The sequence below is a fragment of the Pygoscelis adeliae genome, unplaced genomic scaffold (genome assembly GCF_000699105.1).
Source record: "Pygoscelis adeliae isolate BGI_AS28 unplaced genomic scaffold, ASM69910v1 Scaffold240, whole genome shotgun sequence".
Lineage (NCBI taxonomy): Eukaryota > Metazoa > Chordata > Aves > Sphenisciformes > Spheniscidae > Pygoscelis > Pygoscelis adeliae.
The window spans coordinates 621,958-640,926 of record NW_008824050.1 but is presented as its reverse complement, the minus strand read 5'-3'; the positions used below and the strand labels follow the sequence as shown (position 1 = coordinate 640,926).

Here is an 18,969-nt window from a genome sequence, read left to right as displayed (position 1 = left end):
CTCCATCTGTCATAAGCTTTTATTCCACGGGGAGGAAAATGTTTCCAGTTTGTCCTGGCTTTTTGAAGTGTGACACTATTGTATTTGCCAGCCTACATAATGCCTAAGTCATCAAAATGCCAGAAGTAGAGGGGAATGTGAATACCACTTATAACACAGCCTGGTGGACCACAAAGCTGGGTTTCAAGCCTCTCTGGACTTTTTGGAAAGCCCCTAGAGATTTCCAGCCAATCTTTCCCTCAGCTCATTGACTCTAACCACTTAGCCCCGAGCAGCCGCCTCATGACTCACCGTGTATTTCTCATTTCTTATTTACATTTTACTAAGGAATGATATCTCTAATTTCACTGCATCTGGTGGACACTTGGGAGTTACGGGCAAGTTTTACAGCCTGAATAAGGAATAAGGTGGTGGGATACCCTCAGTGTCAGGGTCCCAGCACCCCTCTCCTCTTTCTGGAAGGGACGTGCAGTGTAAGCCCAGGAGCAATCCAGTGGTGTTTTATCAGCAGAGCCAAGGCACACCTATGCTGCCCCTTGCAAAGCTTTGTTGCTGGGTTGCCTAACTTTGCCACTGCAATGGCCATGTTTGCATGCCTTTGGGGTAAGACCATGCTAACAAGTTCATCACAGGGAATCACTCACTTTCCAGGCTGTCTTAAAATCACTGTTCTGTTACAATTTAAAAGCAAATCCATGTTGAAAGGTCCGTCTTTTTTTCTGGGTAGCATTCCAGGGATCAGTCTGACTTCCCAGGAGTTTTAAAATATAGTTCCAGGGTTTGAAAAAGAAAAAACAAACTTCCTTTCTCCTTCCCCGGGGAAAAAAAAAAACCCAAGACATTTAAGCGATCTCTTTCTGTCCAAAGCCTCCAAGCTCATACATATTTGTGAACATTTAAAGAGAGTCTTTTTTCACTGTTGGTAAATGGTTGTAGTGGACTTGAGGTTGTAATCTCCACAATGTTGTTAGCATGAAACATTTTTACACTAAAATCAGAGTGTTCGATGGTTCTTTATACTGTGTGTCCGCTCCTTTGCCATGGTTGCGAAAGATGGAGCTGCATGCAAGACTAGCTATGACATTTCAGTATTTTCAACAGCAGCATCATTGTTTCTAGGATATTTTGGGTTTGAGTCTGTTCAGGGCACCTGCAGCTTGCCGGACGCTTTGGAGTCTGTGTTTTAGGTTGCAGCTTTCTTGATGCAGGATTCAAGTGTAGGTCCATTTAGTCTTTTTGCTACTGGTGTCTTGTGCTGCAGCTTGGTGAATGGATACAAATATTTGGGGAAGGGTCTCAGACAACTTCACTCTGTGTCTGGGATGGATTAGAAGTCATGCAGCATGTGACTGATGATTTTTTTTTGTTTTATCTCCAGCACAGCGATGCAGTCCATGACCTCCTCCTGGACTTTATCACGTGGGTTGGCATCCTGCTTTCACTGGTCTGCCTCCTGATCTGCATCTTCACCTTCTGCTTCTTCCGTGGGCTACAGAGCGACCGCAACACGATTCACAAGAACTTGTGCATCAGCCTCTTCGTGGCAGAACTCCTTTTCCTCATCGGCATCAACCGGACTGACCAGCCGGTAAGAGGCAAAGCGCTTTCTGCTCCTGCCACAGGCTCTCGTCTCAGTGTGTATGGGATGTTTGACCATGCAGTGAGATACATTTCAGCACTGCCTTAATTCCATGCATGAGTCCTCACAGGGTTGGGCCTCTGGTTGTTAACTGCTGATGCCTGCTGTGATTTCAGAGGCTGTATGTGCATTGTTTGTAAATAATGCATTGTGTATGTTTAATAAGCAGGTTATAAAAATGCTCTTGTACTATGTACACCTTTATATGTTTATTTGCCAGATTGTGTGCATACCTACCTTTGTGTCTTTGTATATAATTTATATATGCAGAGATGTGTCTATTTTAAAATAGTTCACACACATTTTACAAGTGAAAAAAAAGTTCTTCCTTTGGAGGAGGGAAGATAAGAACTCCCTCATTCTTATTAAACCTCTGAGTAAGAGTAATCCTGACTGTTGCATTAATTCAGCATGGTACAAACACCTTCCCTTGCTCTTTTCAATCCACACGCAGATTGCCTGTGCTGTCTTTGCTGCCCTCCTGCACTTCTTCTTCCTGGCGGCTTTCACCTGGATGTTCCTGGAGGGTGTGCAGCTCTACATCATGCTGGTGGAGGTTTTCGAGAGTGAACACTCCCGGAGGAAGTACTTCTATTTGGTTGGCTACGGCATGCCTGCACTGATTGTGGCTGTATCAGCAGCAGTGGACTACCGGAGCTATGGCACGGACAAAGTGTAAGTGGGGCTTAGCACTACTTGGACCTGGTCAGGAGGGATGGAAGTGGGGACGACAAAGTGAAGTGAAGAGCTCAGAGACCTGGCAGGCAAAGGAGGCTTGTGCAGGCAAAGCTCAGCCAGGAGGCATGCCTTGCCTTATCTCTGTGTCTCCGACACAGTCCGTGATGATACAGGACAAATTCCCCACTAGGAAATGATTTGCAGAGGTATTTTCTTGGGGAAGTCAGTCGGGGGAAATTTTATCACATCATTACATAACATCAACAGAGATGGCTGTCCCAAGTCTCAGTTTGGTACTATATCAGCAAGGTCATCCTTTTTTAACCAAAGAGTATTTCTCATTTGGATTATGAAACACTGCTTTCTTCTTCTTTTTTAAGTGTTCTATCAAATTAACAGAGCCTGTAAGCAAAATAGGTGGTGACTGTGGAGTGCATTAGACTCTTTGCAAATCGGAACAGCTACATCGTTTATCATTATGAATATTCTTAAATGTTTTTAACATTGCTGAAGCTGGTATCAAAGCACAATTTAGATGATCATGCAACACCAGCTAATGGAAAACAAAAGGAAAATCAAACCTTTGATTTTCTTTGCCAGATTTGTTACAATAGCACTAACAATGTGTTTTTATTGACTTTTTTTTTTGCTTTCCCATGTCAGGCTGCCTTTCCCCTGTCATTTTAACTGAGTTAAGGGCTCAATCTGAAGGCACACATAGCAATGAGCCGGTGGTGTTTTTAAAGCTCTTTTTTAGCATAGGTCGGGTCAGGCCATGGCAGCAGTTGGTATTCTGTTAAATTCAACTGCAAAATTTTTGCCTGAAATCTTATTGGCGTATATGAACCTGATTCCTTGCGGAAACAAATCTGTAGAGCAGTGGAGCTGCTCATGATCCATTACCATGCCAGCAGGTAGGCTTGGATCCCAGCTGGATATTTGTGTCGTGTTCCTCTCATGGGTAGGAGAATAGCAACCTGAATTTGTATAAATGTCATACTTCATGGAAAGGAAATGGCCCACGCAGATAAAGGTAGGAGGGAGTAAGTTTTCAAGGATCTCTACCGATTTATCCAAAGTAGTTTAACCAATTTTGACAGTCCTAGGGGGCAAAGAAAAAGTAACACAACAGCTGATTGCAGTTTCTGGAGAAGACTGTTTCCATCAGCTGCCACCTGCTTTCTGCCCCAACCAACTCTTCTGTTCACATCCCCTCTTGAGCGATATATAAGCCCTCATTGAATCAGGTATTGAAACATTCTGCCTTGTCCCTTTAGACAAATTTATTTTTACTGGGGTGTTTCTACAGAGGACCTATCTCTTCACGGTGGCCTACATGGAGCACATTGAGCCTCAAACATTTTTACAGCCAAAAGGCCGTGAGTCCAGCTCCCTGGAAAGCCAGCTGAGATGCTCCTGCACATCTGCCATTGCTGGAGCTGCATCCCCACTGGCCCAGTTCACAGTCTGGTGTTTTAGTGGCTGCCTTCCACGTTCTGTGAAGGCAGAACTGTGACTTCTGTGACTTCTGCAGCGTTACTGTTGCAGGGCTTGTAGCACCAGAGCGATCCTCTTGACTTCTCTCTCAATGTTTTGGGCTCCCTACCAAGAAAACCCAGCATTGCAGCTAGTTTGCAATAAAAGCTAGCACCAACTGCGTTCTCTTACAGTGCTCTATAACTGTTGGGTGTTGAGAATGTCTTACTTCGTTCCCTCGTAGTAAAAGGACATCCCCAAGACCAGGGTATTGCTTTGGATGTGAGACAGCAGTTGATTTGCGTCCGCCCTCATCTTTGCAAAGTCCCTCATGATGCTCTGTAGGGACAACCAGAGAACCATTGTAGATTGTGGGAGATAGTGGCACATAGCAGGCTGGCTGTAGAGACTGGGAACATACAGCACCTAACCACAGCTCCCATAAAGCACCATGGCAGCTTTGCATTGCTGAAATGTTTCTGCTCCTGTTAAATGAATATACGGACCTTTCTGAAGCACAGCAAAATAAACATATTCCATGGGATACTCTACCTATTCCCAACAGGCCTTGGGTGCCCAAATGTTTCCATGGCATGGGAGGTACAGACAGAAAGTTTGGCTGAAATTCGCTGGAGGCGAACAACAAAACTTTGTTGTCTTTGTGTTGAGGAGGCAGCAGTCCTATGTCTGTGCCAGTAAAATCTCTCTCCCTCCCCACAGCATAAAGTAGCATTTTTAATGATTAAACATGTATATATAATATTTTGCAAATAAATATTTACAGAGATTTGCAGAGCCTAAAATATTTATTTATAATCTCTAATTCCAGAGTGCACAATTTTGTCACATTCTCATAGTGGAAAATAAAAAACATACAATATGTTTTGTATAACTATCATGCTCCATCTGGTTGATAGATGATGATGTATTTTTCTGTATAATGTTATTAGAAGGATAGAACTGATTAGAATTTGTAGTGAACTATATGCCAGGCATACATAATTTGATTGCAAGAAGTTGCTTGGTTTTGCCAGGTTTTGTAAAACATCCTCTGGAATATATTACTTGCCTCCCTCCATTATTTATTGCATTTGTTTAAGCAGGACTTATGGAGCTGTTAGTGTTATTTGTTTTTTGCCTGGCATTTGGTGCTACCATTCATACATCTCAGAATGATTTGCTTAGACACCCAATGTAGGTTTTCTTGATTTCATTTTCCTTTCTAAATCCAACCCTCCTCTAACACATGCCCCGATTACATAGCCAGGAACAGTATGAGGAACATTGTTCCTCTCTCTGTGTCTTTGCTCATCACTTAGTGCTTGTGATTTTCTGGAGCATCCCATGTCCTAGTATTCATATTGGTGTTTTGGAGTAGCTGCCCAGTAAAGATACTCTCTTACACTTAATTATTCCAAGGATTGGAATTGATCCTTTTCCTTTTACTATTTTTTTTTGTTTAAGGGCAGTTCAAACCACTCATATTAGGAGATTAATTTGCTTTTATAACCAAGCAGCAACGTAGTGATTCTATTAAAAGATCATCCCATTCAGCCCAGCAGGGACTATTCATGTGAGCAAGCTGAGACGTGTTTGGCCCTTTCCCTCAAATAAATCAGAAATGTTGAATCTCACCTTGTTCTGATTGTAATTTCTAAAGTAAAGGTGAGAAGCAGGAAGCCCCACTGCAGACAGTGTGGTCCCCCAACATTGCCAAAGCGATTCTGGCGATGCTTACGTGAACTTCCAAGTGACCATTTCTTATGGGCCAGGTCTTCAGCTGCTGAGTCTTAAATGGCCACATCTCAAGTTTTGCTGCAAAAAAAGAAGATACTGGGATTGCAGCTTTAAAAAGGTACATCATTTGCCTTGTCCTGTGTGTTAACCAAATCCATCCATCTCCTGGATGGATCTGATGTCAAGCATTGTGGTGGGCAATGCTGCGAAATGCAGAGGGAAATAGTATTTGCAGTTGTTGTTAGTGTTTGGAAATAACTTGTGTCTAAAATTCAGTAAAAGCTGGATTAAGACTTTAGCAGCCTCCGTTTGAGAGGACTCACTCAAGTAGCAGGCCGTCCAAAATCAACAGCAAGAAGCTATTTCGTATTCCCATACTGTCCTGGGTTTCATATCAATGCCTCTTACAAACCTCAGAGGAAAATGACTATGCTTTGAATGGTTCAATATACTTTAGAAAACGTACTTGTAGGTATATTAATCCACTGGTGATCAAATTCATTGTGACAGGAATCTCTCTATTGTTTCTCCCCCCCGCTTCCCCCTTTTGGTATGCTATAAAGCAGGATATATACATGGTAAGCAGTCCAGCTGTCAGAAAGCAAAATGAAAGCCCGGTGTATGTACACAGCCTCCAAGTCCATCAGCCAGCTGCCGACATTTTATGCATGTTAATGTTGCTCGGAAAATAGCTTCTAACAATACGGTCTGTCTTGGGTGGCTCCACTGAACTTGTTTTATTTTCAGTGTTCGTGCCGGGTATTTGGAGGAGGAAGCATGAGCAATGTGGACGCTGGACTGCATTAAACAGAACCTATATTGCACCCTTGAAAGGCATGTCTTGTGCATACATATCCCATTACCGCACCCAGACAAGGAGGCTGTATAGCCACGTGAAACAAACCGCTGAGCTCCCATGAACAACATGATATGTTTAGGGCTCTTCAAATTTTATGGTCCAATGGCAGCTAATGATTGTTTATTGGTTATATTTAATGCACACCAGGGATAGTTTAGTATTTGGTTTCTCCTCATGCAGAAAATAGAGTAAACTCTTTGTAGTCTTTATTACTTGGGAAAAGCTTTAGGTGAATATAGCGCCTTGTCATTGTGGAAAAGGAGGAAATTAAAAAGTAAAGGAAAGCAGCGCCACGGAGCTTGTTACGAGCACCGAATATGTTGGTGCGACTCTTGAAAGAAGCAGTGGGGTTTTAAGCAGCATTCCCTGCATCTGCAGACTTTCAGATAACCCACTCTGCCTTGTACTGAGCCCTGAAGCAGCTTGTTCGCTTAATGGCAGCAGAGTCTAAACTTGTAATGCGGCAAGTCCGTGTTCACGGTGCAGCTGCGCGTGGGGGGTCAGAAGTAACTCAGCAGCCCAAGATTAGCAACTTTAAGAAGTGAGTTGCCTGATTGCTTCCTTGTTTTGAGGAGCTCATTTATGCAGCTCATTGTGCATGTGGGTTTTGTCTTTTACGGGAAGAAAAGCTCAGTGTGGTACTTGTCTGATTAGCAATTTACAGCTCCTCAACGCAATTGGCGGGATGCCTGTGTTTTGATGTTTTGGTCTTAATTTGCATTTTTAATGAGGTATGACTTAAACGGGTTCAAAGTTGCATCTCTTCCTGATGACCACAAAAAAAAAAGGCTTTTTAAAGTCCCTCTGTGGATTAGAGGCAGTCCTGCAGCTTTCCGTTTAGTCGCCCAAGACTGAGTGTCATACACAGTTTCATAGAAAGGTGATTTTTCTATTCAGACAAATAAAAAAATGACATCACGTTCTTTAAAGCATGCAGAGAGGTGAAAGAAAGCCTTCTCTGGTTTTCGCAAGCTGTACTCTTGCTTAGATGAAGCCATTTCTCATTGGAAGGGGACCCTTTTGCTCCATGCCTGTCCCCCTGCTTACCCCAAGGGCAGGACCTGGCTCCTCAGCTGTTTCCCATCCACAACATTCATCTCTTGTCACTGAATTGTGCTCCACAACTGAAAAGACAGATTTTTTAGCGGAACAGGATGGAAAATTTCATCCATTTAGCTGGCTGGAAAGGAAACCAGTTGCTTCGCGCTTCTTTGCTCAGCCCGACACGACTTTTCCCTCGTGCTGTATTTCAGCTTTCACCAATTTTCCGCGTGTCTCAATCTGTATGCATTCAAAACCAGATGTGACCATGTGGCTGGCCATCATGCTTTAAGGAGTAAAGAGAGGGTTTATGTCTTTCCTCTTCCCTGGGCTTTCCAAGAGCTGATTCGCTCTTTGTGCTGAAGGAAAACCAGGTCGCTTGGCAATTAAAACACACTGTGCTCCTGACTCCTGTGCAGCAGGGGCTGGGGGATGTTTTGGATGTTAAACTGGCAAAAAAGTTCAAAATGTTTTACTTAAAAAAAAAAAATAACAACCCTCTGAGTCCTCTCCCACACACCAGCACTCTTATTATCAGTAGAAAAAAGTTGTGGGGCTGCGTATTCCCTGATTTATATGTGGCAACCTGAGGCATAAGCACTAGTTACACTTTTTTCCTGTGGGATGGGGTAGGTATTAAGTCTGAAATGCCGTGTAATGTGTGAGCTGCTTGAGCTGCTGCTATGCGGATGTCTTTTTTCAGGGATGGGGGGTCGACTTACTGGCAAAAAAGTTCAAAATGTTTTACTTAAAAAAAAAAAATAACAACCCTCTGAGTCCTCTCCCACACACCAGCACTCTTATTATCAGTAGAAAAAAGTTGTGGGGCTGCGTATTCCCTGATTTATATGTGGCAACCTGAGGCATAAGCACTAGTTACACTTTTTTCCTGTGGGATGGGGTAGGTATTATACCTACCTAGTCTGAAATGCCGTGTAATGTGTGAGCTGCTGCTATGCGGATGTCTTTTTTCAGGGATGGGGGGACGACTTTTTACAGGGACTTCATTATCCTTGAAACCTCTATTCTTCTGTCAAATCTAGTTGCAATTGGGCGACATTTCAGATGTTATTACGGGTGATACACAGATGTCATGATCGCATAAACCCTTTCCTATAGGAAATCAGACTCAAATAATTTCTAGTCGCTCATGTTGTTCCATTACCAGCTGCATCTAAATCACCTTGAACTTCAGCAGCCGCAGAGGAAACAAGATTTCCCTGCAATTGCTCTGAAAGCCTCTGTTTGCCTCTCGCATTAAGATTTTGATGCTGTCACATGAAGATTTTGGATGAACAGCTGCAGAGGCAGTTCAGGAGTGATGGTCACGGAAGTGACGGTATTTTAATTTGTGACAAATAGCGGTACGACCATATATATATATCTCTCAATACATCTTTAACACTGACAAGACCTGAAATTTATATGGTCAGGGAGGGAAGTGAGAAGCTTTATCCACATCTTTGAATTTATTCATATCTTGGCTTCTCCCAGTCGTAGAGGTTCAGGGCATGTTTTATTCTCTCGGCAGGCAGCTCCTGCTGATCTCTTCTGTGGGGCTGCTGGCACAGACCTTTCTGCCTGTTGCAAAGTCCATTGGAAGGGAAAAAACATTAAGCACGTGCGCTAGAGCTGTCATTTGTGAGAACTGCTATCTCTTCCACCATGATAAATTCATATATACAGTTCTGTCGCTTGCCTAATTATGAAATTCCATCGGATGTTTAGTATAAGAGTGGTTTTATGCTTTCTTAGTCCTCTGTGTATAAACGGAGCTGTGATTTGCAGCGGTGCAAACACGACAAGATATTATTATTTTAAACATCGTGTAAAACTTTCTTTGAATTTATATTCGTCTGTCTTGTAACCAGTCACTTCCATTTTATCTTCCTGTCGCCTGGAATGAACTAGGAATGGAAATGTAATTTCCCAGGGGCCTTAAAAAATGTGGGGAGTATTAAATGTGGTTGAAATTAAGCGATTAATAATTTAGTTTTAGGCCATGAATCAACTTCATGTGATAGCGCAGACCATATGCAACCCTCGAAACATTAGTGGAAACAAAACACTCCGGAGGTTCAGGGAAATAAAATGCTCTAAAGGGGAAGTTGCTGAACCTAATTGGTTGCTGAGGTTGCTGAAACCTCAGCTTCTGTTATCCAAATCGTGGTTCCTGGTTGCACCAAATTTGCTCTGATCTGCTTGCTGGAGAAATGTTATCTCACTTGACAGTTGACAGACAGCTTACGTTGCATCAGAGCTGGAGAGGGAAGAGGAGCTTAAAGCGAAGAAGAAGCTCCATGGATGCTCATCAGTCCCCTTCCTTAAAAAAACCCACAGTTTTAAGGTTTTTTTCAGACAGATGCAGAAAGCCTTAGCAAGTAGGCCTTGTGCCATTTTCTCCCTACTTCCTCCAGAGGTAATTATCTTACTCCATCAATAGCGCTGTCAGAAATTGGGCACATAATTCAGCATTTAAATGAACAAGCAATGTAATATTTCCTGTCTCCCACCGGCGTGTTTTGCAGCTCACATTCTTCTCTGTCACTCGCTCACTCTTGATGTATGTCCTGGGTGCAGTCCTTGAATGCCTTCTCTCCCCTGTGTTTCATTACAGATGTTGGCTCCGACTTGACACCTACTTCATTTGGAGCTTTATAGGACCAGCGACCTTGATAATTATGGTAAGAACTCCTAATTAACTGCTCCATCTCTCAGGTCAAGAAATAAAACTTTTGCTGTCCCTTTACTCTTTATCTTTAATTTACACAGATTAATTTGAGAAAGGCATGTTCTTCTTTGACCCCACCTGGCACAAGCAATTAGACCCTTATTATGAGAGGCTCTTGGCATTGCAAAATACTTGATCAAAACAGGCCGGGGAGCTTTGGAGCGGGCGCTTGCAGAGTTTGGTTTCTACCATTAGACATTTAGAAGTGCCAAACTCTATTTTGATGCCACTCACTGCCCGCCCCCACCTTTCGAATTCCAGAGTGAAGCTTTGCATTAATCATGCAAAAAAGGGAAATCGGGGGGGGGGAATGAGAGAAAGTCCAAACTGGAAGAGAGGTTTGATGGGGGTTTTTCCTCCCTGGCAGAAGTTGAAGCTCGTGTGACTTCACAGTTAGCACATTGCCAGCGTACCAGCAACAAGGTACCAAGAGAACCCAACTTTAGAGGCAGCTGGAGTTTTCTTATACTTTAATCGCTACAATATGGCTTAAATAAACCATCCTTTGTTTTGAATAGACTACAGTTTGGCTAACACAGCAAACCAGGCATTCTCACTTCAATGCAGACATTGTCCCTACTTCTCCTATTTCTCCTGCAACTGGGGGCCATTTCAGCAGCCTTCCACATCAGGGAGGGGGTCGCGTCACCAGCTACAACTGTTGGGTTTTTTCCCCCTTAAGCAATTCATTCATAAAAAGATATCTTCCCTTTTTGATTATGTCTCTCATCCTGGCCTGGGCTTTTGGGGGAAGTCCTTTCCAGGAATTGGCAGCCTTGTTAACACTGAGGCATTGAAACACCATCACATCTTTTACAGAACAAATCAAACTCTTTTTCCTTTTTATTTTTCAACTTTGCATTGTGCTAAGCATCTTCAGCAGTCATGATTTCCCTGTCCATCTCCCCCGTTACACCTTATTTAAAAGGTATATTCACAGAAAAAGATGCTTTTTTGCTTCATTACAGTGGGGCCAGCTAAGCAAGGTGCTTGGAATGACTTCTCACAACTGTACTCAGACACAGAAGAGCTATTACAGCAATTATTTTTAATTTTCTGTAACATCATTTGAAGCACTACTGTTGATGTTGGAATCAGCCCTGTATCAGTAACATATGCAGCGCCACAGCTTTAACAGCACTGTGGCATCACTAGTCCTACAGTCTACAGGCCAGCTTACCTTATAAAATGCTTGGCAATTTCCTGTGATTCAGTCTCTATAAAACTGTAGCGAGAGCTAATATCCTATAGCAACTCATCTGTTAGAGAGAAGCAGCTTACTTTCTCCCCATCATGTTGTGCTGTGTCATGTAACCCTTTTTTTTTTCCTTGCCCCCCATTGCAGCTTAATGTCATCTTCCTTGGGATCGCTCTCTATAAAATGTTTCATCATACTGCCATACTAAAACCCGAATCTGGATGTCTTGACAATATCAAGTAAGTGGTTGGGTGTTTTTCTTTCTCTCTGCCTGTTTCTGTCTTTTGCTGTTTATGGCCCCGTTCCTCTCTGAGGGGCGTACAGTGGAACCAACTCTGCTGGCAGCAGTGATAACCAGGGGCAATACTGGGTTATGGCACTGCAGAGTGGTTTCTAATAGGTACCAACAAGTGGCTGATGATGAAGCACTGTCTTTATTGGGATTTGGCTGCCAATGGTGGCATTTTCCATTCAATTTTGCGTGAAGGAAGCAAAGTTGCATTTTCTGTCCTTGAAGCAGGTAACCTCCTAGTCCCTATACGTAAAAGGAAATCATGCCAGATAATTACTGGCTAATTATTGCAGTCTCTACAGGGAAGGTGTTGAAACTGTTGATCATTACTATTTCTCTGTGCTCTGAGGGCAGCAGCCTTACTTCTTTTCTGTTTGTTTTGGCCCCTGACAGATTTAATGACCCAAATTCTCCCCAGAATCTGATTAGTTTCAGCAAGGTTACTGGGGGTTTACCTGGGAGTGCCCACATCAGAAGATGTGCTTGCCAGCCAAGGCATGTTTTGCCCTTGGACTTGGTTAACGTCTGAGCCTGGGCATCTTACTGTCTAGCAAGCTGCTTCATTATATTGATAGAATATTAGTCTCCGTTAGTGCCTGTTTATTCAAGTACCTCTGGCTTTAATTACTCGCTTCAAAAATACAGGTGGGATTTCAGGTGCAGCGCGTGATAAGATGGGAAGTCTCCTAATCAACAAAACTATCTAATGAACTTCAGGATGAGGAAGTTGTTGGGAGTCAAGGCTCTACTGCCCGCCCAGGAAAAGAAAGCGTTGTGCAATACGGCTGGAAGTTGGTTCTCCTCTGTCTTCCGTGGTGGGAGCAGGAGAAGAAGCATGAGGGGAGCTTGTTAGGAGATGACTGAATTGCACAGTTGCAAGGCAGTTCTCAGCAAGGTTTTATTCTTACCACTGAGCCGCTCTTGCAGATGCGGCTTTAATTTAAACTAGGTCAGTCTCCCCTTAAAACTTCCTCAGCAGGCAAGGCTTGCAATGCCGCCGGTGTGCCATGACCTGGCATGGTCCTTTGGGTGAAGTTTTAGTTTCTTAGGTGCAGCTGCTTCTTTGAGGGTTGGGAGGAAAGGGGACCAGAGCCTGTACAAATGCAGGAGACCCCAGTGAGCTCGGGGACCCGCAGGGTGCTCGTTTGCCATGTCTGTCCCTGCCCAGGTTGCAGGCAGGCTGCTCTGCGGTGTGCCTCTGTTTCTCCTGCCACCGCTCAGCTATAAGATGCAATTGGAAGAGCAGTCCCTCCTGAATGTCCAGGACTGATCCCAGCGTGATAGTCTTTCATTTGGTCTTGGATGAGGTGTTAAAGGAATGGTACATTTAATAACACTTATGAATATGACTACTCGTCATGCATTAGTGCTATGGGACTGCTCGCTGAGAACAGTCTTTCTAAGGTTACCCACACAAAATCTGTCTAGAAAGCCTTGCAGTATGACATTTAAATTAAAAACTGGGGACAAAAAATAAAGCCCTTATAATTAAAGCAGAAATAATAATTACCTACTGAATAATCTTGCTTGTGCTAATCTCTAGTATCTTTGTTTAAAATGCCAGGAATTTATACAACCAGTTACGTCAATTATAATGCTATTGTAAAATATTTTATAGGTTCTTTGGCAGATGAGTGTCTATTCCTGATTTGACTTCATTAAAACATTTTGAAAACACAAGCAATTAAAATACTTCTAAGTATGATGCTGATACCCTTCCAAACATGTTGCTTCATTACAAATGATTTTTTATGCGTGGAAAAATAAGAGAAACATAATGTAAACTTGGGAAGACCCCAAGCTCACCCTAGGAAGTTTATCAAAACAAGAATTTCAGAAGGGACTTGATTGTAATTTCTGAATACGTAAAACAGGACAAAGTTAAGTCTCTAAATCCAAGGCATGTGTGTCTCAATATTGGATATGCTTGAGTTAGGAGAAGGTACAGATTTTTAATAGAGAAGGGAATTCACCTTTGAGGGAGCTTTCCTAGGGATGTGAGCGGCTTGCAATCTCTGGAAAACTTTTAGGAAAGATCATAGCCGTCTTCTAGGTAAAATCATAGTCATCTTCTAGGTAAGATCGTGATCTTCTTCCAAAGTCATTGGCTCTAACTCAGTTGCAAAATATGGATGTAGTACGGCAGCTCTGGAATAAAAAGCCACAGACCACATTATTTCACAGGTGACCAGGAAGATCCTTTCTGAGCTTACCTCCATGGATCTATACGGTTGATGAAAAGACACCCAGATCTGTTTCTCAAGATGCGTACTGCCTTTGCTGGCTCTCAAAGTGGTCACAGAGCCTTGCATCTTGTCTTACCGGTTTATATTTAAAAAACCAAACCAAACCGAGGGCCTGCATTGGAGGGCCCCTTGCTGCCATCTGCATGTGACAGCTTTATGGTACACGGGGAGCTGAATGGGAGTTTGTTCTCCCAGTTCATTTCCTAGCGCTGCTCTGTGTTAGGCTGTGGTGAAGCTCTCGCAACATAAATCCTGAGCCTGTTCAACAACAGCAAAATACTGGATTCCCTATGGCAACGTAAAAATAAAAACCATAAAATATTTTAATAGGCTGTTAATAAGCGCCCCTGCAATCTGGTGCTTGCCTATGTCACTTTAAAGGTTAGAAATACATTATGAAGTATAGAAAATAGAGAGCCAAATAACTCCACTTAAAATAATGAACTTGATAAGAGATCAGGTGTCACCTGGGATACCTTTAATTACTGCACCAACAGAAAAGCCATTCAAAGGGCAGTGCCTGAACCAGATGCTGTGTGGCTGAAAGATTTGTAGGCACTATGCAAAGTTGTAAAAATAAACTTCCCTAACCTTCAGGAACAGTCCCTGTATTATTGTGCCAGCATGGGAGGATCTGACATTCCCGTGGTCGAGCACTGGTTACCCAGGGGTTACCCAGCAAGAGATTTGATGAGTACAGAGCTGTTTTATTTTTTACCCATGTTAACTTTTCTGGCTTAGGCCAGCGCTTTCAAGAGGGAAGTAGGGTAGCCACATATGTGGGTCCTTCCCCCTGTGCTGAGAGCATCCTCCCTGTATGGCAGGTTGGTACTGAGCCGATTCAGTGTATTGTGCCCGCTGAGACAGCAAGGTTCATGCTCTAGTCCTGCTTTTGAGGTGTGTAGCCAGGAAAAGATGTGAGCTCATGTACGTGGGATAGGTTGTTCGGAGCTGCAAGAGTTTCTGTGCCTGCCACTGATGCCAGGAGGGAAGACTAGCTTCTGTTTCACAACAGGTACCATCACCAAGAGTAGCATGCTTTTACCAAGGATCTTTAGAAAAAGCTCAGTTTGAGTTCTTCCTTCAATACGTTTAAACACAAATTTTAAGGGTTCACCCAGGGTGGGGATCTCTTCTGCCTTTTCAAGATCACTTTAGTATGAAGCGATGCAGATAAGTATGCCAAAATGGCTGCCTTTTGGGTGGTGCATGTAGCTTCTGCCCATGCCTCCCCAAATGCAGGGTGGGAGAGGATTTTCCTTCCCAGCCTTTTCCAATAGCTGTTTCTGGGCGCTCGAGGTCTACTGTGGCCATTGCTCTTTCATCTCTTTGTGGCTTGTCGGCAAACATAGGTGAGCAGAGATGGGCAGCGAGGAGCATCATTTAGTCTTTGGTAGCTCTGCCCGCATCACTTGTATCTCACTCCTGGCCCATCTGAGAGTGTAAGTGGGATGCAAAGGATACACGAAATTGCTCGTGAGCACAAGCTGATTCACTGTCAACAAATGTACCTGGGAAGGCGTTGTTTCGGAGGATTGATTCCCCCAGCCCTTATGAGCTTGCAGGGAAGACAGATCTTTGAAGCCAGGGACTATGCAAGCTTTTTGGATAGCAAAAGCCTGCTGTGCTGCTTGCATCTCTAGCCTGCGAGGTGGAGATTATAGGCATATCAGTGTGGTATTGATGCACTCTCGCTAGCAGATGGCTCCTCACGAGGACGTATTACCAGCTGGAATACTTTAGAGCAGCTGTGAGGCTGTTTTACCGGAGGTTGCTGCCGTGTGGAGTGATTTCTGGAGTCAAGCAGCTCGAATTCTCTCCTTCGCACTTTTCCATTGTGCCGGGTAGATGTTAGATGTGCGAAATGTCTCAGACTGTCGCAGACAGGAGTACGCTGAATCTTTTTTATATTCACATTCCTGTAGGAAGCCTTATGTAACAAAGGAAAATACATCTATATGTGAATAGTCCAGCACAGTTCTTCAGTTTTCCATCCATCAGCTCCTTTCCAGGTGGTCAGGCATGTACTGTGGCTGCTTGTGGTCCTCACACACCAGGTTTTCATCCGACCTATGCCAGATGCTGCAGCACAACAAACCATCCACTTGTTTCCAGATGCTTAACCCCCATTCTCTGTGCAAAATGGAGGGTTTCAGATGAACCCCCTCCCCAAATGCCTTTGTGTTGTGTGGCAGTACAGTGCTTGTTCTGCAGCCATTTAAATACTGCCCATTCGAGTCATCGTGGCATTAGTAAGGGGAAAAAAAGAGGGGCTACACTGATGGTAATCCAGATGTGCTCTTAACCATATCTACTGAAATCTGAGGTCCTGTCTTTGCTGTATCCTGTTATTGTGCACTATGTAGGGTGCATTAGTTACTGACATGGAAAACTGGTAGAAAATTGGGTGGGGAGGGCAATTATTTAGTTAATAAAAGGCAAGTCATATAAGCAGATTGAAAGGATTCATCAATGGGGCTGAGCAGCTGCTGCACCTGAATTTACAGAGGGCATCTCCAAATGGCCGGAGGGAGAGGGTGAAACCTCCTTTCTCCTAGTAGAGACCAGAAGCCATCCTTTCTCTTCCTTACAGACATAACCTTTCCTTTGAAGTTACCACAGGCGCCCGTCCCCTCTCCCCCCGGCGCTGCCTGGCTGCAGTTGGGTTTGTTAACATTTCCCCTGGCCAGACCAGACTTCCTGACATTCTTCTGCGCTGCAGTATGTGGCAACAAGATTTTATTTTATTTACTTTGGAAGGGCGATGCATCGGCCATAGCTGCCAAGCGCAGTTGCAGACCCACTAGAAAGAAGGCAGGAGAGGAAGGGCTTTGTCAGCTCACTTCTCTTTTTGTACCATTTTATTGCATTATTGTTTTAGCCAGGATATAGCTTGGCTTGTGCCATAGGCCACCTGGATGCTCTTTAGAAAGCACAACTTGTGGGGACCTCTTCAAAGAGGAGCGTGTCGGGCTGTAAGTCCGGATGACCCAAAAGTCATCCTGGAAATTTAATTTTCTTTCTTTCAGACAGGGAGACCCAGAGTCTTAGCTGGCAGCCCCTTTTATTGCTAAAGAGACACTATTAATTAGGGGCCTTGAGATAGTTTAATCCTGGCATTAATCACTGTAGTTTTGTTGCAGCTTTCTTCCCTCTTGTGGAAACCTGCTCCCATCCCATCTTCTGCAACAACAGAATAAGCACTATATCAAAAACCTGAAATTCCCTGGAAAAAATGTATTTATTCCGAACACGCAGGAGAGAATGTTTTTTAGGTATTGTGGATGGATTCACAAGAACATACGCTGAAATCCCTTTAATGGGGATGATGCAAAAATGTCCTGCACTGCAGTCTTCAGAAATCAATCCGCAGTTGACCAAAACGAGCCCCCCTCAGCTCACTGGCTGCTGTGGGAGCTTCAGACGGCCCAGGACTAAAGGCACATGACCCTGATTTAATGGATAAATAAAAAAGTGTATGTTCTCCCAAGTTTATGACTTGAAACAAAACTCACGCCATACTCCTTTTTTTTCCATGGGAGTCTCTTGCTCACAGGCTTACAGAAATAAATATGAGAACCTATGAGAATAATGTGCAACCTAAAAGCCAAATGCAAAGACTTAACATTGATTATTACTATATAAAACCTCGCAAAGTGTCGTGGTTTAACCTCAGTTGGCAACTAATCCCTGCCGAAACCAGGACACAAAGCCCCGTCTGGACTCTTTTAGGGAGTCTGGCCCAGGCTGGGGAAGGCGAGGGGCGAGGAGCATCAGGCACAAAACTGAGAAGCCCCTTTTGAAAATATTCCTCCTTTACAAATCGTTTCCATATCCCTCTCTCCCCATATGTTGTATGGGTGTAAGTGATTATCTGCTCATTTTCTTGCTTCAACATATGTATTTTATTTAAAGGGACATGACTAATCCCAGCCCCCAGATTAGCTTGTTGTTTCAGTCCTGCAGGTTTTCTTAAGTCATAAAAAAATCCTCAGAGTTAGGTAGAAAATTGAAAACAAAGGTTAAATAGAACTTCCAAAAATCATCTGTGGAAATGTTTAAATTAAATCCTTGATTTAACACAGCAGTATTGTGCTAGCAGGAACAGAGGTTTACCAGTCTAGTGTTATTTACTCAGCTGATTGAAATGCAGAAAAAGTAAACATCCTGGGTTTGGTGCAGTGAGGAACGAGTTAGACTTTTGAAAACGCAAGATTTCTTCTCCTTCCATAGGAAGAGCTTACATTACCAATGCAGAACGATAATTTGTAGCAGGTATCCTTTTACTAAAGACTAATTTGTGTTTTATTCTAGCCATTTTAGAAACAAGTGAAAGTAGGGAAACAATAAGGATTATTTCATCTTTTTCTATTGAGATTTAAACTCATCTATTGGTTTGCAGATCTTTTTTGTTTAATCATAAGACGCTACAACTTGGAAATTGTTTATGATGCCAAAGGATCTGGAATTTAATATGGCATTGGGTTCACCAGGAGACTTGACTTGCAGAAGAGCAGCAATTTATTCCTTCATTACTTCTGGGTTTGCGGTTGCTTGGGAGTGCACAGCGAGGACATGGTACAATGAAGGGGTCCAGCTCTTGGGAGCATGCCCAGCGCAGTGTCTGGGTGTAGAAGGCCCAATCCTGTATCTTCAGCATTCTCAGTTCCTGGCAAAGTAAAGGCTGAGGGTCTGTGGCAACGTGCAGACTCCTTTGGAGCAGCAAGTGGGGAGAGGAGTTTACGTGCACCCATGCAGCTTCGAGAAGGTGCGAGTGTTGGCGTGAGTGGTGGAAAGGATGAAATACAAAGGGTTTGAAACACAAGCTAGTGAATGCAAACACTTACAGGAGACACAGTGAACCTCTGTTAAACATGACCCAAAATCCTGACTGGCCATTACCTGTAACTTATAATGTTAAATAAAATAGCAATGCCTGTAAAGAATGAGCTTTCTGTTAAGATTTTCATACAGCCCTACTAACAAAATAGAAAGACTAACTCAGTGGGCTGTTCAAGAATAGGGCATTGAAAATCTATCCTTCCCAGCCAACTGTGCTATATGCAGTGTTT

At 43.3% G+C, this 18,969-nt stretch overlaps 1 protein-coding gene across 1 annotated transcript in view; it reads left to right on the top strand.

Annotated features, from left to right (window-relative positions):
* LPHN3 (latrophilin 3) overlaps nt 1–18,969 on the top strand; it is a 331,880-nt gene that overhangs the window by 273,761 nt on the left and 39,150 nt on the right. Inside the window, exons 15-18 of the mRNA XM_009333609.1 lie at nt 1,379–1,588; nt 2,094–2,314; nt 10,048–10,114; nt 11,507–11,598. Of these exons, the coding sequence (XP_009331884.1) occupies nt 1,379–1,588; nt 2,094–2,314; nt 10,048–10,114; nt 11,507–11,598 (590 nt within the window). The remainder of the gene's footprint in view (nt 1–1,378; nt 1,589–2,093; nt 2,315–10,047; nt 10,115–11,506; nt 11,599–18,969) is intronic.